We start from the raw sequence: 19,757 nt of genomic DNA, 5'->3' as shown, positions 1-19,757 counted from the left end.
ATAAATAAAATCTTTTAAAAAATAAAGAAAAGAAAAAAGAAAAAAATAAAGGTGCAGCCATCATACCCCCCTTCCCCCAGTTCACAATGCTCTCCATGCAAGCAGGTGGCTTTGGGGGTCTTTGCTCCCCACCTCCCATCTGACAGAGGGCTCTGTGCACTCATGGCCTCTGTGCAGTGCGGAAGGGATGGGGACGTGGCAGGGGCTCCCAGCTCGACTCTCCCTGGTTGATGAGAGAGGGAGGCACCTTCAGCCTCATCCCTGCAGCCTGGAGCAGGGGCCCCAGCCCCAGGCCACCATCCTGGTGATGATGCAGATGATAGTAGTGTCTTGATTTCCAAATGAAGACAGCTTTATTGTTTTTGCCCTATTGTGAGCAGGATGCATACTCTGTGTAAAAAGAAGTATAAAGAAGAAAGGGACATTCAGCTTTAATGCTCCCACCTGGATGTCAGCGCTGTTAATACTCGGGTTTCTATCCTCTGATCCTTTATTTCTGCATATATACATATATATGTACATGTAGATATAGATATATTTTTTTATTATAATGATTAATAAACCATCTCCAACCTCAGTGTATGTGTCTTTCTGTGTACCTACGCGGGATAGCAACACCTCCCCACTCTTCCAGACTTCAAGAAACTTCTGAGTATAGAAAACGTCCCCCACTGCCTCCTCCCAGGGCCGTAGGCTGGGGCCTAAGGGGTGAGCCCTGCTCTTTACTCTGCGGCCCCATCTTCCTCTAAGGGCCTCTGTTCCTGAGCGGGTGAAGAAGCCATCACACTGACAAGCCTGCTCCATCCTTCTGCGGCCTTGGGCGTAGGTTTGCTGTCAGAGACAGTGTCGAGGGGCCCTGGGTCTCAGGTGAGGCCCTAGGCTAAGCCCTGACCACTGGAACCTCGCGCAGTCTTCTTCCCCGCAGCTCCGGAAGCCCCACTCCCCGCCCTGGTTCAGTTCGTGGCTTTCCTCTGCACCCGTTTGGATTGTGAGGGTTCAACCCAAGTTTATCTCTGTCTCTCTAGGAAGATGCGGCTGGCTGAATGAATTAGTAGTGTCAACAGGATGATAGGAGTCTGTGTTTAACTTGCTTCAGAAAACAAACATGTTAAAGGTATTTAGCACATTGTGAGCTGTGTGTAAATAACGCTGCTAATTTCAAATGAGTCCTCGCTGTGCTGGGGGAGCCGCCTCCCCTTCTACCTGGTGAGCCCTGCCCCATCCAGTTTTGCCTCCTTTTTGGAGGAGAGAGAACACACAAGAGGAGCCTTGGGTCCCTCCCTGCTGCAGGCAGCGCGCAAAACTTGGCGACCTTACAAGGTATAACGAGGAGAGGGACTCGAGAAGGTTCACGGAACGCACCCGGGGTTAGACAGCAAGTGGCGGCGCCAGGATTCAGACCAGGGTCTGGTTCTTCACGTGACACCGAGCTGCTTCCCTTTGGAAGCGAACAGGCATCTTTTCTTTCCGCGTGCCTGGGGTTCCCGCCTCTCCAATTAGTCTTGATGAGGTTTTTTTCCCCGGTGCACCGTGATTCCCACAGAAGCCGCTACGGCCTCCCATCTGTAGCCCCCAGCGGCCTGGCGTGGTGCCTTGACCTTCGGAGGCCTCGGCGAGCGCTGGTCGGATTCAAATTGAATAACTTGCCCATTTCCTGGGGCGCTCACATACATTATCTCATTTGATGGTCACCATCACCCCTGCAAGCACCAAGGCAGCAGGCACAGGGCAAGGCGGCTGGTAACGAGGGCCAAAAGGGCAAGCCTCTCGCAACGGGGTCTGGTGCACGAGGCAGAACTTGCCTAGGCTGGGGGGCAGCTTGCCAGTGGCAGGGGTCACTCTTGACAAGGCTGTTCTGCAACCGGCCATTGGCTCAGCAAACATCTGTGGCTCCGTGGTGCAAAATGTGCTCTCGGGTGACCCATTAAATGTACAAAGACTCTGCCAATGGAGTTAAGGACGTGTGGCTCCTGCCCTCAATCACAGGAGGTCGGGCTGCGAGTGCTCGCAGCATGGTGTCCTGCAGGCCGGGAGGCAGCCTGGCTGGCCCCAGCTTCTCAATGAGTTGGCAGGGGCTGAGGGGGCCGCGAGCTGACAGCCAGCTCCCCGCTGACCTCCGTGGGCAGCGACGAGGCTGAGATTGGATTGTTCTTACATAAAGAGAGTCATCCCCCACCCACTGCAGGCCCAGCCCGATCTAAGGCCCCTCTTCCTGCTTCACCCGGCCTCTCCTACCTTGGGGGGTCTGCGCAGGGCCCCTCACTCCACGTCTGGGAGTTCAGAAGTACTCTCTTCCCAGGCCCTTTGCGCTCACCTCCTTGCCCACTTCCGGCCCGAAGCTTGTGTCTGGACCCCACCCTAGAGTCCAAAGTCCTGCCCAGTTCAGAGAACCAGACTCAGTGCCAGGAGCTGCAGACACAGAGAACAAGACACTGTCCCTTCATGCGGGGAGTCGGGACAGTGGCTGTCCCTGTCACCTGAGGGTAAGCCCAAACCTCCTTCGGTGTTGGGACCTGTCAAGGGCAAGGGGACTGGGCTCTCCCTTCTGGGTCCTCCCACCCTCAGCCATCAGCTCTTTCTCCCCCCCCACACACAGGGGACTCTGTCACCACATGGGGTGCCCCTTGGCAGCTGCTAACTCTGGAGTCCTCCCTCTCACACCCCTGCTCGTCTATCTCCAGGTTTTCCCAGGAATGTCCCTCTGGCTCTTAGCTAAGTTTGGGGGATCCTGGTTCCCAGACAGAATCTAGTTCGTGGTTGTCTTCCCCTCCTCCATGGTTCTTTTGTGAAGAGGGATCTCAGACGGCTTGGGATGGAGGCTGTGGGGAGGGAAAGGGACCAGAGCCACCCCATGGGGCCTGGAGACCATGCCTATGGTTTCCGGCTCTCCCAAAACGTTCCCCCCAGCTCGCCTGCAGCCTTTCCACCCCTGTTCCCTGGCTCATCCTGTCCATTTGGAGGACCACTGGATTGGAAATAACAGGCTGCCCGCCAGCCCTCTCCTCCCACCAGGGACACATCTGGCCCCCCCCCCACCCTCCGGGAGGGATGCAGTCAGGCAGGGAGAAGGAGGGGAGCAGAGAGCAGAACAGATCAGGGAAAGCAATTAAAAAGCAGGTCTCAGGGTTAGAGGCTGGAAAGTAGGGGGCAGGCTGGAGCGCCCAGGAGGGTGGGAAGAGGGGGGTTGGAGAGAAAGGGCCCGCGCTTATTAACCCCAATGAAGCACCATGGCCCCTGGGTGTGTGAAGGTAAGCAAATTGATGCCTACAACAGCGTGCCGACAGAGGCCAGGAAGGAGGAAGGGGAAAGAGTCTGGGGGTTCACCCAGGAACCCTTCTACAGCCACAGGAGCTGGGCACTTCTCACCAGGAGCTGGCTCAGCACAAGCTGACAGATGAGAGGAGAGGGAACTGACCCTGGCCTGAGGCAACCCTCCTCCAGGCTGAGAGGGGGAGAGAGCCCCTGCCCTCAAGGGGCTCCCATCTGACAGTGAACCATGGGTGCTCGCATCAGGGAGCTCCTACAGAAGAGAGGGTGTCCTGAGGGACCCTACCCTTAGGGAGACTCCATTCTGATGGGAGGACATAGGTCATAACATCAGGAAGTCCCTATCCATGGGGGCCCTTCTCCTGGGGAAGCCTCAGGCTGAGGGGCAGGAGAGACCCCCTCCCAAGGGACATGATAACACACCAAGAGCTTCTCAAACCGATGGAGACGTGGGCCTCAAGTCTGCCGCTGGGGAAGGGCAAGGATGGACAGACAGTGCCCCAGGGGGAGTCAGGGAGGTGAGAAAGGCTGGGAAATAGGCTCTACTCTGAGTCTCCTCCGGGGCAGGTAGAGATGACTCACGCGTGGTCCCTGGCAGACCCAGCTAGTGGTCTGGGGGCAAACGGTGCCGCCTCCCACCCTCTCTCCCCTGGCGGCTGCCCCCTGCATCCTGTCCACACTCCCAGGTAACTGTCCTGGGGAGGTTCTTATACGCTGTCCCCTGCCCGCCCCCAGCGGGGTCAACAAGACACGGCAGCGCCCCCTGGGCAGGCCCAGCTCCTGCCCCTCCAGGCCCAGGCCATCGCTAACGCAGATTAGGTAAAGCACCGGGTGGGTGTTGTTAAATGGAAGCTGTGATTTGTCGAGCAGCTGCTGTGTCCGGCTTTCCCTGAATTTATCCTCACTGCTACCTTGGACGTAAGTGTTGTGAGTCCCCATTTTACAGGTGTGCAAATGGAGACTCAGAGAAGTTCCCGAAGTCGTCAGAGATCATGTAGCTATTGAATGGCCGTGGCCCCTCTCTCCTCTAGAGGGCACTGTCAGAGCAGTCCGAAGCAACTCTAGAGCATACATGGGGTGATCCCTCTGGGGGATAGAAAACCGGGTTTTAGAAAGCCTGCCTGCCCCTGAGAACTGCTCTATCCCCTCTGCAGGACCCTGCGGCCGCTGGGACCTGGGCAGCTGAGCACTGCCATCTAGTGGCCACCAGGGCCCAGTTCCCTTCCTCAGGGAGGGGGCCCATGTCGGGTGGATGGACTCCGTAGTAGCCAAGGAGTCCACCGAAGAGTCCCAACTTCTCTTCATCCCACCCCCGCATGCGGACCACCATGCTGCGCAGGCACTGGGAACGGGGCCGGGGCATAAGGCGAGCCAGTGGGCAGCAGTCTAGTGGCTTGAATTAGAGGCTGGCAAATTTAGAAAATGCTGGGCACCCTTGTGTGTGCGTTGAGGCCAGGTGTAGTACTGATCTGTCCCAGGAGGCAGGAGGGCATCCTGGTGGATTCTGACGCGGGGGCGGGGCATGGGGGTGGGAGACCATCTTGTCTCCACCTCGGCTTGAAGTGGGGCATGGCTTGGCTGAAGGCCCTTCGGAGAGGCATCCAGTCATCCTCTCTCCAAGCCCGGCAGCTTTCTGCTGTCTATTGAGAAGTCAGTCTAAGGATTGGCTTGAGGCTTTGGACATTGAGACCCTTAGATTAGGGAAGCAGGAGAGGAGGGACCACGTAGATGGGGCCTGAGCCAGGCCAGCAGGATGGGAGTAGTCGTGGAGGCTGGGAGCTGCATCTGCCTGAGGCAACTGTGCAGCATAGTGTGATCTAGAACAGAGAGAGGGAGGGAGGCGGGGGGGTGGGGAACAACTGTGTGTCTAACAATAGGCCTTGGGTAAATTAATGCATACAGTGGAAAACCATGCAGCTGTTAAAATGATGATGTAGATAAATATTTATTGATATGGAAAGATGTTCACAACATATTGCTGAGTGGAAAAAACAAATTACAAAATAATTTGTGCAGCATGAGACCACTTGTAAAAAAAAATGAACTTATATATATGGGGGAAATCTGGTAGTGTTTATCTCCAGGTGGTGAAATCATGGCTAATTAAATTTTTTCGTTTTGCTTATCTATATTTTCTGATTTTTCTACAGCGAATGTGTCATACAAAATAATGAAAGTTTGGCAAACAACCATGACCATGTCTGTCTATCTCTCTGGTTCTTGTGTGGACATCTTTGGATAGTTAAGGGCTGAGCGTGGGGAATGGGTCTAGGGTCTGATGGAGGTTGAGGATGGAGCCAAGGAGCCTGGGTGACACTGGTCCGGAGAGGTGGCTGAAGGGGGTGAAGGGGGGACCTCTCTCTGCTGCTGCTGAAATAAGCCTGGGTCACACACACAGAGGGACCAGTCACTGAACCTCACTGACAAGCCCTTCCTGCTCTCGTTCCATCTCTCCTGCCCACCCCCTCCCAAGACTGCTTTACCCTCATTTCAACTAGATTTCACTGGAACAAAGAGAGAAGCCTGCGAACTGTGACTTGCCTGGCGAGCTAGAAGGACAGCCACTCCTCGTCAGAGAGTAGTTGGGATGAGGGTTTGTCCCTTTTTCTTCTTTTAATGCCCCCTGACTTTCCCAGCTCCTCCACCCATAGCAGGATCAAAAGTCATGGGGCATCCCCTCCCTTAGAGTCCCCTCCGCATGTTACTGCTCAGGTCCAGGGTCAAGTGTGGCTGAAGACCTCGAGACCCTCACCTTCCCTCTCTGTGCTGGGATTCACCGGGGAAAACCTCGGCAGGCAGCCCATAACATGCCCAAATGGAGTGTGTCTCCCCAGCGTGGGGTAAGAGGCATTGCCCCGTCTGGAGCTCAGGGGTGTGAGCTGGCTCTGGGAGCTGGGGAGGGGGCAAGCAGCCAGGCCTTGTCTGCAGAGCCAGAGACCTAGCATTGCCGGGCTGGCCGCACCCCCCCCCCCCCCGGGCCTTCCCCTTGTGCCCACTGCATGACTCACCTTGGCACAGACACAATGGTCAGGGGTGGGCACAGAGCCTGCCCCCCACTGCACCCCGGCCCCCTCAGAGGCTTCCGAGAAGCTCTTTGAGCTGGGGGCTTGGGCTGTACTCTGCCTAACAGCCTGGCATCTTGGGATAAAAACAGCACAGCCCCCCGGGGGCTGCCCTCTCCGTGTGGCGCCCTGACCAGCGGTGGAAAACAAGGCTCTATTCAGCAAGTGTCCAGGAGAAGGGGATCAGAGGCCCAAGCATGGGCAGCGGGGGGGTGGGGAGAGGAGGGCTTCCCAGAAGTCCAAGGACACAGATGGGAGAGGGAGCTGGGTGAGGCTCTGGCCCCCCGTGGAATCAGAACAGAAGGGTGGATGGATCTGAAGGGTCAGGCTACAGGACGCCCGGCCCTGGGCTCCTAGTATGGACCCAGTGGTTCCTGGGTTCCCACACTGACCCATCCCCAGAGGCCTTTCCGTCCTCTCAGCCTGATGTGTGGGAACTCAAAGGAGATAAATCTCCAGTGTGAAAGTGAGGTGAGGGGTGGCCGGGGAAACAGGGTGATGCGGGAACAAAGATGGGAGCCAGGACAGCCAGCTCATCCATAACTGCTTTTGTGTGGCTGTCAAGGCCCGGCTCCAGACGGGCCTGCAGAGAGGCTGGGCAAGGGGCAAGCGAGCCCCCGGGGACTGAGGCAGGGGCTTAAGTGGGGTCCAGGGAGAAGGCCAGGGAGTTCAGCGCCTGCCCCTCTTGCCCCCTCAAAGCTTCTGTGTTCCTTCCTTCATCCTCCCCCCCTCCCCACTAGACAGAGGCCTCAACTGACCCTCTAGACAAAGGGCTGGTGTCCAGTTGCAGCCCACAGCCCCAGACCTCCGGCGAAGGGGGAGAAAGCAGGAATGCAGGACGCCCATGTTCGGAGGGGAAGAGTCCAACAGTCTGCTGGGAATGCGGCTCAGCAGGGAACTGTAACGTGGGCTGCTTCTTGAGAGTATGGAACACGTTTGTTCTTTGCAAGTTCCCAGCACTCAGCAGGCACTCGAAGGAGGAGCGCTGTCATGGGCTCTAAGAGGTGGAAAGCAGGTCAGAGGTCATCTGATCCAGACCTTTCCTGGCCCACCTTCCCAGGGAAAGGGCCTCCCTGCCCAGTGGTCAGGGCCGCAGACTGAGCCTGGTGCCCCAGGCACCAGGAGGGTCTCTGTCTGTGGCCAGGCTGGGGCTGGTGTGCCCAGGAGGCCCTGCCTCTGGGCACAGGGACCTCGGTGGGGTGAGAAGGGCTCTCCCCATGGCTGAGCTTTGGCCCGGCCCCTCCCCCTCAGGCCATGCCAGGGGGCGTTCCGCGGGGCGGCTGGGGCAGCGCCAGGCCGGCCCACGCCTCCATAAAGGCCTCACTTCCCAGGAGCAGCCGGAGCCCGGCCAGCATGGAGAGGAGACGGGTCACCTCAGCGGCTCGCCGCTCCTACAGCTCCTCCTCGGACATGGCGGGGGGAGGCCTGGTCTCCGGCCGCCGCCTGGGCCGGGGCACCCGCCTCTCCCTGGCCAGGATGCCGCTTCCTCTCCCGGCCCGCGTGGACTTCTCGCTGGCCGGGGCCCTCAACACTGGCTTCAAGGAGACGCGGGCCAGTGAGCGGGCAGAGATGATGGAGCTCAACGACCGCTTTGCCAGCTACATCGAGAAGGTGCGCTTCCTGGAGCAGCAGAACAAGGCGCTGGCTGCGGAGCTGAACCAGCTGCAGGCCAAGGAGCCCACCAAGCTGGCCGATGTCTACCAGGCTGAGCTGCGTGAGCTAAGGCTGCGGCTCGACCAGCTCACAGCCAGCAGCACCCGGCTCGAGGTTGAGAGAGACAATCTGGCGCAGGACCTGGGCACCCTGAGGCAGAAGTGAGGAGGGGGCCCGGGGAGAGGGGCCTCATGAACAGGGATGATGCCCCCCACCCCCACCCCCGGCCCAGCGGGAGTGCCGCAGACCCGCAGGATGTCGGGCAGGGCGCTTTGCCTCCATGATCCTTGGCTCCTCTGTCTCCCCATCTCTGGGAGGGGAGAGCTGTCCTTGCTCCCCCAACATGATGGGAGGGACTGGGAGGAGGCCCAGAGTCTCAGCGATCTGAATCCCGAAGACCTCTGGCCAAGGAGCCAGCGTACTCTCAGCGTACTCACAGCTCTCCCAAGAGGTGGAAAGCAGGTCAGAGGTCATCTGATCCAGACCTTTCCTGGCCCACCTTCCCAGGGAAAGGGCCTCCCTGCCCAGTGGTCGGGGCCGCAGACTGAGCATCGGGCCCCAGGCACCAGGAGGGTCTCTGTCTGTGGCCAGGCTGGGGCTGGCGTGCCCGGGAGGCCCTGCCTCTGGGCACAGTGACCTCGGTGGGGTGAGAAGGGCTCTCCCCACGGCTGGGCTTTGGCCCGGCCCCTCCCCCTCAGGCCATGCCAGGGGGCGTTGGGGAGAGCTGTGCGGGAAGAGTCAGGGACCCCACAGGCAGGGACCCCACAGGCAGGGTCTTCGCATTTCATTCACTGCAGGGCCTGGTGGCCTTGTGGGTCCGTAGAGAGGAAGAATGGGAAGAGGAGATTGGTGGGCACTAGGAGGACGGGGCTCCGGGGGAAAGGAGGTGAGGGAAAGAGCAGGCCTGGCTTCGGGAACACAGGTGATGCTGCCTGTCACCAGCTTATGACCCTGGCCAAGCCACTTCAGCCTGCAGAGCTGTGAAGCAGAGATTCCAATAAAACCCATTTCCAAAGGTCAGAGGAAACCCCAGGGACGGGGTGTTTTGCTGAGCTGACAGGGCACACGCACGCGCGCGCGCGCGTGTGTGTGTGCTCGCGCCCTCCAGTGCAGGAGGATGAGTGTGCTTGTGCATGCAGCGGTGAGTGTATGTCGGTGAAAGCTCCTGTGTGAGTAGGAGCAGGGGCACCAGCCTTGATAAAGCACCTTAGTAATGAGTTAAAGCAAAGGCCCTTGTCTGCTCACCCTCCTGGCCAAGGCTCTGTCTGAGACCCTCTGCCCTTCACTCCTCCTGCCATTCCACTGGTCCTGGGGGGCGGGGGTTCTCTCTGGCAGCCACCTCCAGGGAGATTGGGGCAGGGGTCCAAGATCCTCAGAAGAGCCTGGACCCAGGAATGTGTCCCCCTACCCCAGGCTCCAGGATGAAACCAACCTGAGACTGGAGGCTGAGAACAACCTGGCCACCTATCGACAGGTCAGGGAGATGGAGGGGAGGGGAAGGGGTGGGGGGGTAAAGGGTTGATGGCAGGTCACACAAACAGCCCCCAAGCCCAGCCCTCCAGAGCAATGTGCTGCTCTCCCCAGCCACAGAAGGAGGCATCAAACAAGGCTAGGGAGAGGGGAGGAGGAGTCTGGGGTCAGAGCATCCTTTTGCCCCTCCTTGCTCCAGGAGGCAGATGAAGCCACCCTAGCCCGTCTGGATCTGGAGAGGAAGATTGAGTCTCTAGGGGAGGAAATCCGGTTTTTGAGGAAGATCCATGAGGAGGTAAGGCCGACATAGAGACTGGAATGGATAGAGACAGAGAGCCTGAGATTGAGAAATACTCAGAGACAGACAGAAAAAAAATGGGAGAGAGAGACTGAGGGAGACAGACATAGAGACGACAGAGCATCCTCAGCCCCTGGTGAAATTCGCACAGACACACACCACTTACTAAGCATTATAACAGACCTTGTTGCCCCATTTTTTATTTCACTACAGCCTTGTGAGTTAGGGACCCTCCCAGTATGATCTTCCAGTATGATCTCTGTGAAACAGAGGACACCGAAGCCCAGACAGGTTAAAGAACTTACTAAGGTCACATAGTTAGTCTCTCTGACATCACCCCCACTGCCACCTGTCTCCATTTAAATGAGAGCCCTTCATTTTAAAAAGACACCACTGAGCTCGCTGACTTCAGATTATGGATTCAGAGTCCATGATGCCAAGGAACCTGGGAACCCACAGACACACCCACACCACAGGGACTCGGTCACTCTCCCACAAGAACACAGGCATGCATTCAGTAGTACTCCTGCCTGGCCGAACTTGGGAGGAGGACACCATGAAGCCCCCAAACGACCCTCTGCTCCCCTAGCCTGGGCCATGCCGCTTCCTCTAACTAGAACTGCCCCATTTCCCTTAGCCAACGTCAGCATCCAAGGGGCAGGCAGACAAGGGCAGAATACTGTGGGGAAACCCCAGTGGCAGCCCGGGCCCCCGGTCCTGGCATCGCCTTCTCTCATCCTGGCCAGGAGGTGCAGGAGCTCCAGGAGCAGCTAGCCCGGCAGCAGGTCCACGTGGAGCTGGATGTGGCCAAGCCGGACCTCACGGCGGCCCTGAGAGAGATCCGCACGCAGTATGAGGCCATGGCGTCCAGCAACATGCATGAGGCCGAGGAGTGGTACCGGTCCAAGGTAGCCCTGACTGTGGGCCAGCCTGCCTCCTCCAGGCAGCCCTACCGGCTCCATACAAGAGAATTGGGGAACAAGGATGGAGGAAGCTGGGAGAGGATCCTCTCCGGGTGATTGTCCTTCACCAGAGAAATGAGGTGGCTTGCCCAGGGTCACACAGCCACCATTACTTCCAATGAGCATTTCTTTCTTTCTTTTTTTTTTTTTAAGATTTTATTTATTTTAGAGAGATAGAAAGCATGAGCAGGGGGAGGAGCCGAGGGGGAGGGAGACGGAGGGGGAAAAGTCTCAAGCAGACTCCATGCTGAGCGTGGAGCCCCATGCAGGGCTCGATCTCCACCACCCTGAGCTCATGACCTGAGCTGAAACCAAGAGTCGGACGCTTAACCGGCTGAGCCACCCAGGCGCCCCTCCAATAAGTACTTCTTATTACTATTATTGTCATTATTATTGTTACTATTACTGTTATTATTAGCCAACATTGTTGTTTGCCAGGCCCTGTGCTTTACATGCATTATCTATCTTACTTACTATGAAGAAAGTACTGTTCTTTGACAGATGAGAGAACTGAAGCCCAGAGAGGTTAACTAGTTTGCCCAAAGTCACACAGTTCCTAAATGGTAGAGCCGGACGTCTAATCCCAGCCGTCGCACTTCCTGATGCTTCTGCTGTTTGTGTCCTGGGTTACTGAGCACCCACTGCATGCCAGCACTGCCCAGGATCGATCCAGAGACCTGTCCCACCAAGGAGACGTGATGTGCACCCAAATACATTGTCTAGAGAGAACACTGCTGGGCGGGGTTTATATAGATGTAATGTGGGGGATGGGGAGGGTATCGTAGAAGGGAGGGCTAGGGGCTTGGGGGCTAGGTGAGACTGGCAGCCAAAGAACATGAAGAGAAGAGGGAAGGGGCATTTGGGGTGCAAGAAAGCACAGGGCAGGGGCCCCGAGATGCCAGCCCAGGGGCCGAGCTGAGGAGTGAGAGTGGCAGAAGCTGGTGATGACTCTGAGCAGGTCAAGGCCGGATGGACCCACGAGAGCTTCACTGCAAGCTGGGGGAGAGAGAACGATTAGAACCCAGGGTACTGCTCACCAGAACCCCCTGGCCGCCGCGGTGGTGGAGGCCAGGGTTCAGGCTCCTGGATAGAGCTGCCAGTGCGGAAGATTCTGGATTCTGTGGCAAACATCATTTGGTCCTTCATTCCCTGCCCAGGCACTGTGCTAGGTGCTGGAGACGTGGCAGGGGCCTTCTGTGCCCTCTGCCCATGGGTCACAGTCGCTGGGAATAATCCCAGCCAGGGCCAGAGTCCTGGGCAGACCTGGACACCAAGCCCGGGGTCCTGCCCATCTCCCTGAGTTCCCAGAGACCCATCGGCCCCACGCGGCTGCCGAGAGGTGAGGCCCAGCCGCCCCTGAGCGTAGGGCCCTCTCACCCCTAGTTTGCCGACCTGAACGACGCAGCCGCCCGCAACGCCGAGCTGCTCCGCCAGGCCAAGCACGAGGCCAACGACTACCGGCGCCAGCTGCAGGCCTTGACCTGCGACCTGGAGTCCTTGCGCGGCACGGTGAGCGCGGGCGGGGCCGCAGCGGGGCGGACGCGGGTGCGCGCGAGCTGGAGCCCCGGGGGACACGCAAGCCAGGGACGGGGACCGGGACTGCGGGCGGGGGCTCTGAAAAGTTCCTTGGGGGCCAGAGGGGAGGCCGGGACAGGCCGGGGGTGGGGTGGGGGGCGGGCAGTGTGACCCCGCCCCGAGGCACCTGCCGGCTCCACCCTACAGAACGAGTCCCTGGAGAGGCAGATGCGGGAGCAGGAGGAGCGCCACGCGCGGGAGGCGGCGAGTTACCAGGAGGCGCTGGCCCGGCTGGAGGAGGAGGGGCAGAGCCTCAAAGACGAGATGGCCCGCCATCTGCAGGAGTACCAGGACCTGCTAAACGTCAAGCTGGCCCTGGACATCGAGATCGCCACCTACAGGAAGCTGCTGGAGGGCGAGGAGAACCGGTGAGCTGCCACCGTGGCCCTGGGGAGTCCTCCCTGCTGCCCTTCCCTGGAGTCTCCTTGGTCCCTTCAGGGACTGTCATATTCAGCTTGTGTCCTGCCCCCTCCTATCCCAGTGCTCAGCACAGTGCTCGCCTAACACACAGTAGGTATTCAATAAACGTTTGGTGAATAAATGAATGGATTCGATTCAAGCAATGTTGATGAGGTCGCAGAGCGAGGACTTGGGTCACCCCCCAAACTAAGAGGCTCACTCCCCACCCTCCCAATGAAGATTGGACTTCTTTTCCCCTGACCCGTCTCTTTTGTCTTGGAACTTTCTTCACCACTTCCTCCTCCCCTCTGCCATCCTTCAGGCCTCCACGCTTTCAAATAGAGATCCTCCCCTGGCGGACAACACCCAAGCCCCTTGCAGGCTCTTGGAGCCCCAGGGAGCATGTTGGCTGCTGGAGAAAGCCAAGAGATGGGCTTTGAGGCTGTCATGATAACCCTGGACCAGGGCCTGGCCCCGGGGATGTCCCTGGGCTGCCCAGTCACTCTTTTCTGCCTTTGCTGTCTTTCAGCATCACCATTCCCGTGCAGACCTTCTCCAACCTGCAGATCCGAGGTCAGTAGAGCAGGGCCTTGTGGGCAGAGTGTTGGATTCCTGCCCTCTCCCCCAGGTGGGCTGCTGCTCTGGCCTGGGGCCGAGGACCAGGGCAAAGGGGTCCGGTCCAGGGCTCGCCTTGGGGACCTTCATAATTCACTGCAGAGCTTCCAGCCAGAACACAGCAGCCCAGGGCATTCCAGGTGGGGCTTGCGGCTGCTCCTGCCCTGCTCTGCCCTGTGCCCCCTTCCCTAACCCTGCACCCCCTCCTATAGCAGAACTGGGTGAAGATTTCAACCTCTGCCCTGCCCGCAGAGCTCTGAGCAAGCTCAGCTCATCTGAGTGTTTTATGTTTTTGTGTTTTTTTTTAACTGCTTGTCACTACAGGGGGCAAACGCACCAAAGAAGGGGAAAGTCACAAGGTCACAAGACATCTCAAAAGCCTCACAATACAAGTTATACCAATACAGGCTCACCAGATTGTAAATGGAGCCCCGCCGGCTCTCGGTTAGCAGCCTGCCTCTCAGACTCGCAGACACAGTGCTTTTCTCAGCTTGGCAGGGAGTGAGCCTCACCAAGCCCATTTTCCCTGCCCTCCTGGGCTCCTTTCTCCCAGGTTTCCCTAAAGGGCCAAGCTTGTGTCATTTTCCCAGTGACCTCAGTGCCCAGCCCAGGACCTGGCACAGGGTAAATGTAGGTTAAACTAGCAGAGCTGGTTGGTATTCAAAGTGATGTGTCCTCTGGCGCTCAGATGAGAGGCTCTGGGGCCCCTGGGCGAATGCCAGCCTCCACCTCACCTTCTCTCCATCACTGGGAGGGCCCTTTGGGGCTTGCCGTGCCTGGTGGCCAGGTTCTCTGCTCAATTCGTCTGTCCCTGAGGATCCACGGCTCAGCTCAGTGCTGATTCAGCCCAGAGGATTATTTCCCCCTGGACTGCAGCTCTTGTAGTGAATAAAGTTTTAAACTCCCTGCTCTTAATTTTAAGTATTAGTGAATGTGACATGTTACATTTTTCTCTCTGAGGGGGAGGAAAAACTAAATTACTTCTGACTTGGATGTGGCCCTCAAATGATTCTTATCTAAGGGGGGAAAAAAAACCCTTCTTCTGCTCTAGAAATTTAGGAACATGAGCTATACATGTCCTGGGGCTTAGTTCAGCATCAGAAGTTTAACCAGGCAGAGCAGGTTGAGGTAATACTGCCAAGTGCCAAACAGTAAAGGGTCAGTAGAGCCCAGAGAAGTGGCAGAGAGAAGTAAGGGAGGGGCAGGGGAACAGGAAAGGGACCCACGTGTATTGGGCACTAATATGTGCTAGGCACTTAACATGTATTATTTCAGTGAACTGACTCCTTGCTCGCACCTACAGAAGTAGACACCATCATCCCCACTTTGCAGATAGGAAACTGAAACTGGGAGAGATAAATTAACTTGCCCACAGCCTTGTGGCTGAGCTGAGACTCGAGCTCTGGCCTGCCCGATTTCAAAGCCCATGTGCTCCTTCCTCGGCACATCGCTGGGGTGTCAGAAAGCCGGGGCCAGGCGAGAGCTTGCAGAGGGACTGAAATGCAGCCAGGCCAGGAGAGTGAGCAAAGCACTGGATGGAGCAGCCAAGTCTTACCTAGCACCATGGGGACTTGGGGGTCTCCAGCCCCTTTGAAAGAGCCTAGTCCTTCTCTGCCTAGTCGGATAGACTTTCAATCCCTATGACTGTGGGTTTCATGGGGAAGCTGGGGGTGGGGAAGGATGTTTAGTGGCCCAGGAGCCAACAGGAGGCCTCCTGTCCCTGTGCCTGCAGAAACCAGCCTGGACACCAAGTCCGTGTCAGAAGGCCACCTCAAGAGAAACATCGTGGTAAAGACCGTGGAGATGCGGGACGGGGAGGTAAGGAGAGCAGACCTGAGATTCTGGCCCCGGCAGAACTGAGACAAGGCTTTGGAAGGAAGCCTAAACTGCACATAGAAGGTTCTCAATCACTCGGAAGAGCTTCCCAGGGAGGGTCTGGAAGAGGGGAAGGAACCTGGACGTAATTCAACTCCCTATCCCCTCCGCTGGCCCTTCCAGGGAGCCTGGGTGCCCAGGCCACTGGATGGAGTCCTGATTTGGACTTTCTCCCTGTCTCACCCTCAGCTGCAGGCGCCCCCAGCACCAGGCCTGGGGAGAGAGAGAAAGAAAATTATAGTAGCTTTCACTCCCAACTTTCAATTTCCGGCTTGAGAAAAGGAACCTGCTGAAGTAATAGGAAGGGGGGATTTGGCATAAGCCCTCCCCATCACACCTGCAACAGTACTAGCTAATCTTACCACATCAGCTCGCCAGGTGCCAGGCCCGGTGCTAAATGCTCATGACTGTTACCTCATTTCCTGGCAGCTTCGTGGGGGGAGTGCTGGTTGCTCTCATAGAGAAGAAAGACCTGGGAAGGCTGGGGACTTCGAAGTGGTGGGCCTGATATCTGTGTGAGTCCCTAACTATTGCGCTGTGTACTTCTATGCCCCCTGCAGGTCATAAAGGAGTCCAAGCAGGAGCACAAGGACGTGGTGTGAGGCAGGACCCACCTGGTGGCCCCTGTCCCACAGTGTGAGGGGCCTGAGCAGATGGGATTGTTGCCCCTCCTCTGATGGCGGACTCCCCCAGACCCGAGTTCCCACTCACCCCGGCTGCTCCCCTCACCCCTCCACCTCTACACCAGCTTGCTGCCCTAGGCTCCGTGGGCACCAGACCTGCCAGACAGCACCCACCCTACACCCAGTAACTCCAACTAACAAGGCGCTTACCCCAAAGGGGCGGCCTGGAGGGGCATGGCCAGCAGCTTGGGTTAGAACTGGAAGGAAGGAGAGAAGTTGGGGAGAGCCAGGGACCCAATAAATTGCCCTCCTCAATATCCCTAACCCCCATTGTCATGGCAACTATTGCCAGAGCTGGAGGTCCCTGGGGGTAAGTGGGAAGTGGGCCTTGGAGTTTCCTCAGGCTGCTGGAGGAAAACCAAGACTCTGAGACAGGAACCCCCACAGGCAAGATAGTCCTGGCCAGAGGTTTCTTCTTCTAGACTGACCCTGAACAGTCTGAGAGCAGGTGGGGACATCCTGCCACTTGGAGTGGTCCCCAGACAGAATGCCTGGCCTGCCCAGATCCCAGAGGGGCCTTCTGAGTGATGATTCAAATGTCTCAGTCCCACAGAGCTGACATGTGGGCACGCTGTGGGCATGCCATGGGCATGTGGGAGCTTGATTCTCAGCACTTGCGGGATCTATAGCGTAAGTGGAGAGGGAATGGGTGCTGGGAAGGAGTAGAGGGGAGCTGCCTGGCCCCTAGGTTGGATACAGAGAGGTCAAGCCCAGGAGTCGACCCTCCGTAAGGCTGGAGGGGAGGCAGGTGGAGATGGTAGGGGAGGCAGTTGGGATGATGCTAGATATCAGAGTTGGGGGTTGTGGGCAACCAGGTACACCTGGCCTCTGGGTCATGGGAATCAAGGAAATGACTCATCCTCTTGAAGATGCTGAAACAGGAGAGAGGGGCAGCTGTCCCCGGGGGCAGGGCACACTTTGTCCCATGCTAAAGGCCCCTTCCTTGCTGCATAATCCCTCCACCCAGGCCTCAGAGCCACTGTAGCTGCTGCCTCGAGACCCCAGCAGACACTGCTGGGCGAAGCCACCCCCATTCATCTGACACTCTCCGCCCTACAGTGACCTGCTGCTTTTCCCTAACCAAGGGCCCTTGTGGTTCTCCTCTTACTCAAGTACAAAGTGTACCCTCATATTGTAGGTAGCACTCTATTTTATCATTCGGGAAATGGAGGCATGAACAGAGTGAAAGCTCTGGTTTGTGCTCTGCTTTCCACGGGAAGACTATGGGGGGCAGGCACAGGACTATCTGTGCCCAGAAGTAGGGCTGAAAGGGCCCACTCCAGGGTCCCCCTCGCCCCTCTAAAGCCAGAGAAGTGAGAGTCCCTCCCTCTTTCCAAGACCTGGTGCCCTTTCCCCCACTCCCTCCTGTCACCCACTGCTGCTAACCTTCAGGGCACCACTGCAGCCTTTACTCACTAAGGTAAATAAAGACAATTGCCGTGGCCTTCCCCAGAGTGGACTCTGATCTGTTCAGGAGAGGCTGGGGCTGGGGGAGAGGGCAGGAAGTGGCCTGGGACAAGACTCGCTTCTTATCGCCGATCATCTTGGGACCCCAAGCCCCCCAGCAAACCCCAACTCCAGCCCTGCTCCACATGGCAGCCCCGTGCCCCGCAGGCCCTCTTCTCACCCAGTCCCCAGCCCTGGAGAAAGCCCTGACCTTGACCTCCACTTCCCTTACCCATTTCCCCTGTTCTAGTCTTTACCTTTATTCCCAAACCAGCCATTCGAGACGAGGACATATACTCGGCTCCCCTACTCCCCCTTCCTCTCCCTGCTGCCCCCCAATTCAACCAGCGCCCACTCGGCAATCCTCCAAGGCAAGAAAATAAAGCACCTCAAACACTGTTCCAACATCAAAAAGGTCACTTGATAAATATTAGGTTCACTTCTTCCTTCTCCGAGCATGAAGGTGGAAGATGCGCTCTCTGGCTGCTTCGGTACTGGCCCCAGTGCCCCATCTCCCGCCCACCTCAGGCTGCTCCACCCGCCAGCGGCAGGTTGTAACTGACAGATCTGTCCACACACCACCACCCCCCCTTGCCACACAGCCCAGCCCGGGAGGCCCACCCAGACGCATCCGGCATCATTTAACAAACACATCTGAGCACAACAGGTCTTCCGAGCCAGGGAAGGCGGGGGGCGCTAGGGCGAGAAGTTGGGGCAACAGCGAAATAAGTAACAGCAGCACCGACAGAGGTGAATGGTGACAAAGACCGCCGTGATGAACAGGTAGCCTACCAGGGTGAGCTCCACGGCGGAGCGAGTCTCAGGGTCCGAGAACGAGGCCCGGTAGCGGCCTCGAGACATGACGCCCAGCCGCAAGCCGGCGACGCGTACCCCCTGCCGCCAGCAATAATAGATGCCCCGGTCACTCAGCTGAGTGAAGCGGATGTGGAGGTGGTTGCCGTGGTCGATGAACACCCTCATGGACCTGTTGACGCCCCTCAGGTACTGCGTGCGGTAGAAGTACTCGCGGTCCTTGTCCCAGGCCACGGCGTGCTCTGGCCGCGCCCCGGGACAGGAGATGATGAGTCCATGGCCCAGCCTCTGCTGGTGGAACTGGATGGGCACCTGAGGCAACCAGGGCCGGCTGCCCACCTTGGACACGTAGCTGAGGATGGCCATCACGCCCTCGCTGACCTTCTTCTTCTCACACGGCACCACGCAGCTCTGAACCAGCAGTTCGGGGGTGTGCTCCCTGGCCTGGGCCCGAAGCTTCCTGGGCACGGCCTGCGAGCCGCAGGACACCACCTCGGGCAGCGTCTTGCGGTAGCGCGGGGAGAGCCCCGGGCTCCGCAGGTAGCACAGGCCGATGCGCCACTGCTCTCCTCGGACCCCGCAGCGGTCGCAAGGGGTCCACTCCCAGAAGGTGGTGAAGATGTGGAGGCTCCCGTGGTGCTCGTCGGCAAAGGGCTCCTGGCCCTGGTCCTTGAAGGTGGCCACCATTCCCTCGCCGCTCTGGATGTCCACATCGTAGGCATAAAAGTAGTCCCCCTTGCGGGTGCCACAAAAATACAAGCCCGAGTCCTCGGGCTGGGCCCGGAAAACCAACAGGCTGAACATGCGGATGCTGAAGCGAACCAGCATGTCGCTGCCCACGTGCACCTGGGACTCCTCTGTCAGCACCCGCCCGTCGAAGTCCGTCAGCACTTTGGTGTGGCTGCTACCCAAGTGCTTCTGATAGTACCAGACGACGGCAGACACCTCCTCGGGCTTGCAGTGGCAGGGAAGTTCGAAGCTCATGTCTGCCAGGTAGGCTGCGTTGTCAAACATCAGAAAGGCTGGGCAGGGGGTCCTCTGAAAAATGTTCTCCTTCTCCACAATTTCAAAGGCCTGGAGACTCCCCCACACCCACAGGAGCACAGTGGTGTGGGCCAGGTTCATGCCTGCAAGAGGCAATGGTCAGAGGGGGCGGGGCAAAACCAAGGCACTCAAGGCCTCACGGGGCTTCTAGAAATCACTGCCAAGAGCAGGTATCTATAGGAGAAAGGTTGGAGCAGCCAGAAGAGAAGCAAGAATCTGCAGAGGACACGGCCAAAGGCAAGGCAATTTATTCCCACCTGATGTACAAGATGCCCTTCTCATGCTCCAGATGTGATCTTGAGGGAAAAACCATTCTAGAACCTGGCCTTCTCTCTCCTTTCTAGAACACTGGCACTCACCCAAGAATGGGTCAGGGGAAACCGGAATGAGAAGCAAGGGCACAGGGGCTAGAGCAGGAAAATCTCTGCCTTCCTGCTTCAGGCCCTGCCTGCCTGCTTGGTGGAAAGGTCTTCCCTTTGGTTAATCCAGGAATTGAAGAAGACCCACCTGCCTGCACATCTGGCCGTCTGAAGCCTGGGAGGCTGGCCAGACCGAAGCTGATGGCTTGGGGCTTTCCCAGACACAACCTGCCCAG

General features: G+C 57.9%; 2 protein-coding genes across 3 annotated transcripts; one reads left to right on the top strand and one right to left on the bottom strand.

The window, feature by feature from the left end:
• The first annotated feature begins 7,682 nt into the window (after positions 1-7,682).
• On the top strand, positions 7,683-15,778 carry LOC110573176 (glial fibrillary acidic protein). 2 transcript variants are annotated; one of them, XM_044921875.1, is made up of 10 exons: positions 7,683-8,143; positions 9,396-9,456; positions 9,652-9,747; positions 10,497-10,658; positions 12,096-12,221; positions 12,435-12,655; positions 13,216-13,259; positions 13,626-13,745; positions 15,034-15,119; positions 15,737-15,778. In XM_044921875.1, the coding sequence occupies exons 1-10, from the start codon at positions 7,683-7,685 to the stop codon at positions 15,776-15,778; spliced, it is 1,419 nt and encodes a 472-aa protein (XP_044777810.1). The 2 variants fall into 2 exon arrangements, with proteins under 2 accessions (XP_044777810.1, XP_021537293.1); XM_021681618.1 differs by lacking the exon at positions 13,626-13,745.
• A 2,223-nt stretch (positions 15,779-18,001) lies between these two features.
• On the bottom strand, positions 18,002-19,243 carry FAM187A (family with sequence similarity 187 member A). The gene has a single exon (XM_021681620.1). The coding sequence runs from the start codon at positions 19,241-19,243 to the stop codon at positions 18,002-18,004; it is 1,242 nt and encodes a 413-aa protein (XP_021537295.1).
• Positions 19,244-19,757: the final 514 nt, after the last annotated feature.

Source organism: Neomonachus schauinslandi, chromosome 15 (genome assembly GCF_002201575.2).
Source record: "Neomonachus schauinslandi chromosome 15, ASM220157v2, whole genome shotgun sequence".
Lineage (NCBI taxonomy): Eukaryota > Metazoa > Chordata > Mammalia > Carnivora > Phocidae > Neomonachus > Neomonachus schauinslandi.
Note: the sequence above shows the minus strand (reverse complement) of the source record. Positions and strands in the feature narration are given on the sequence as shown.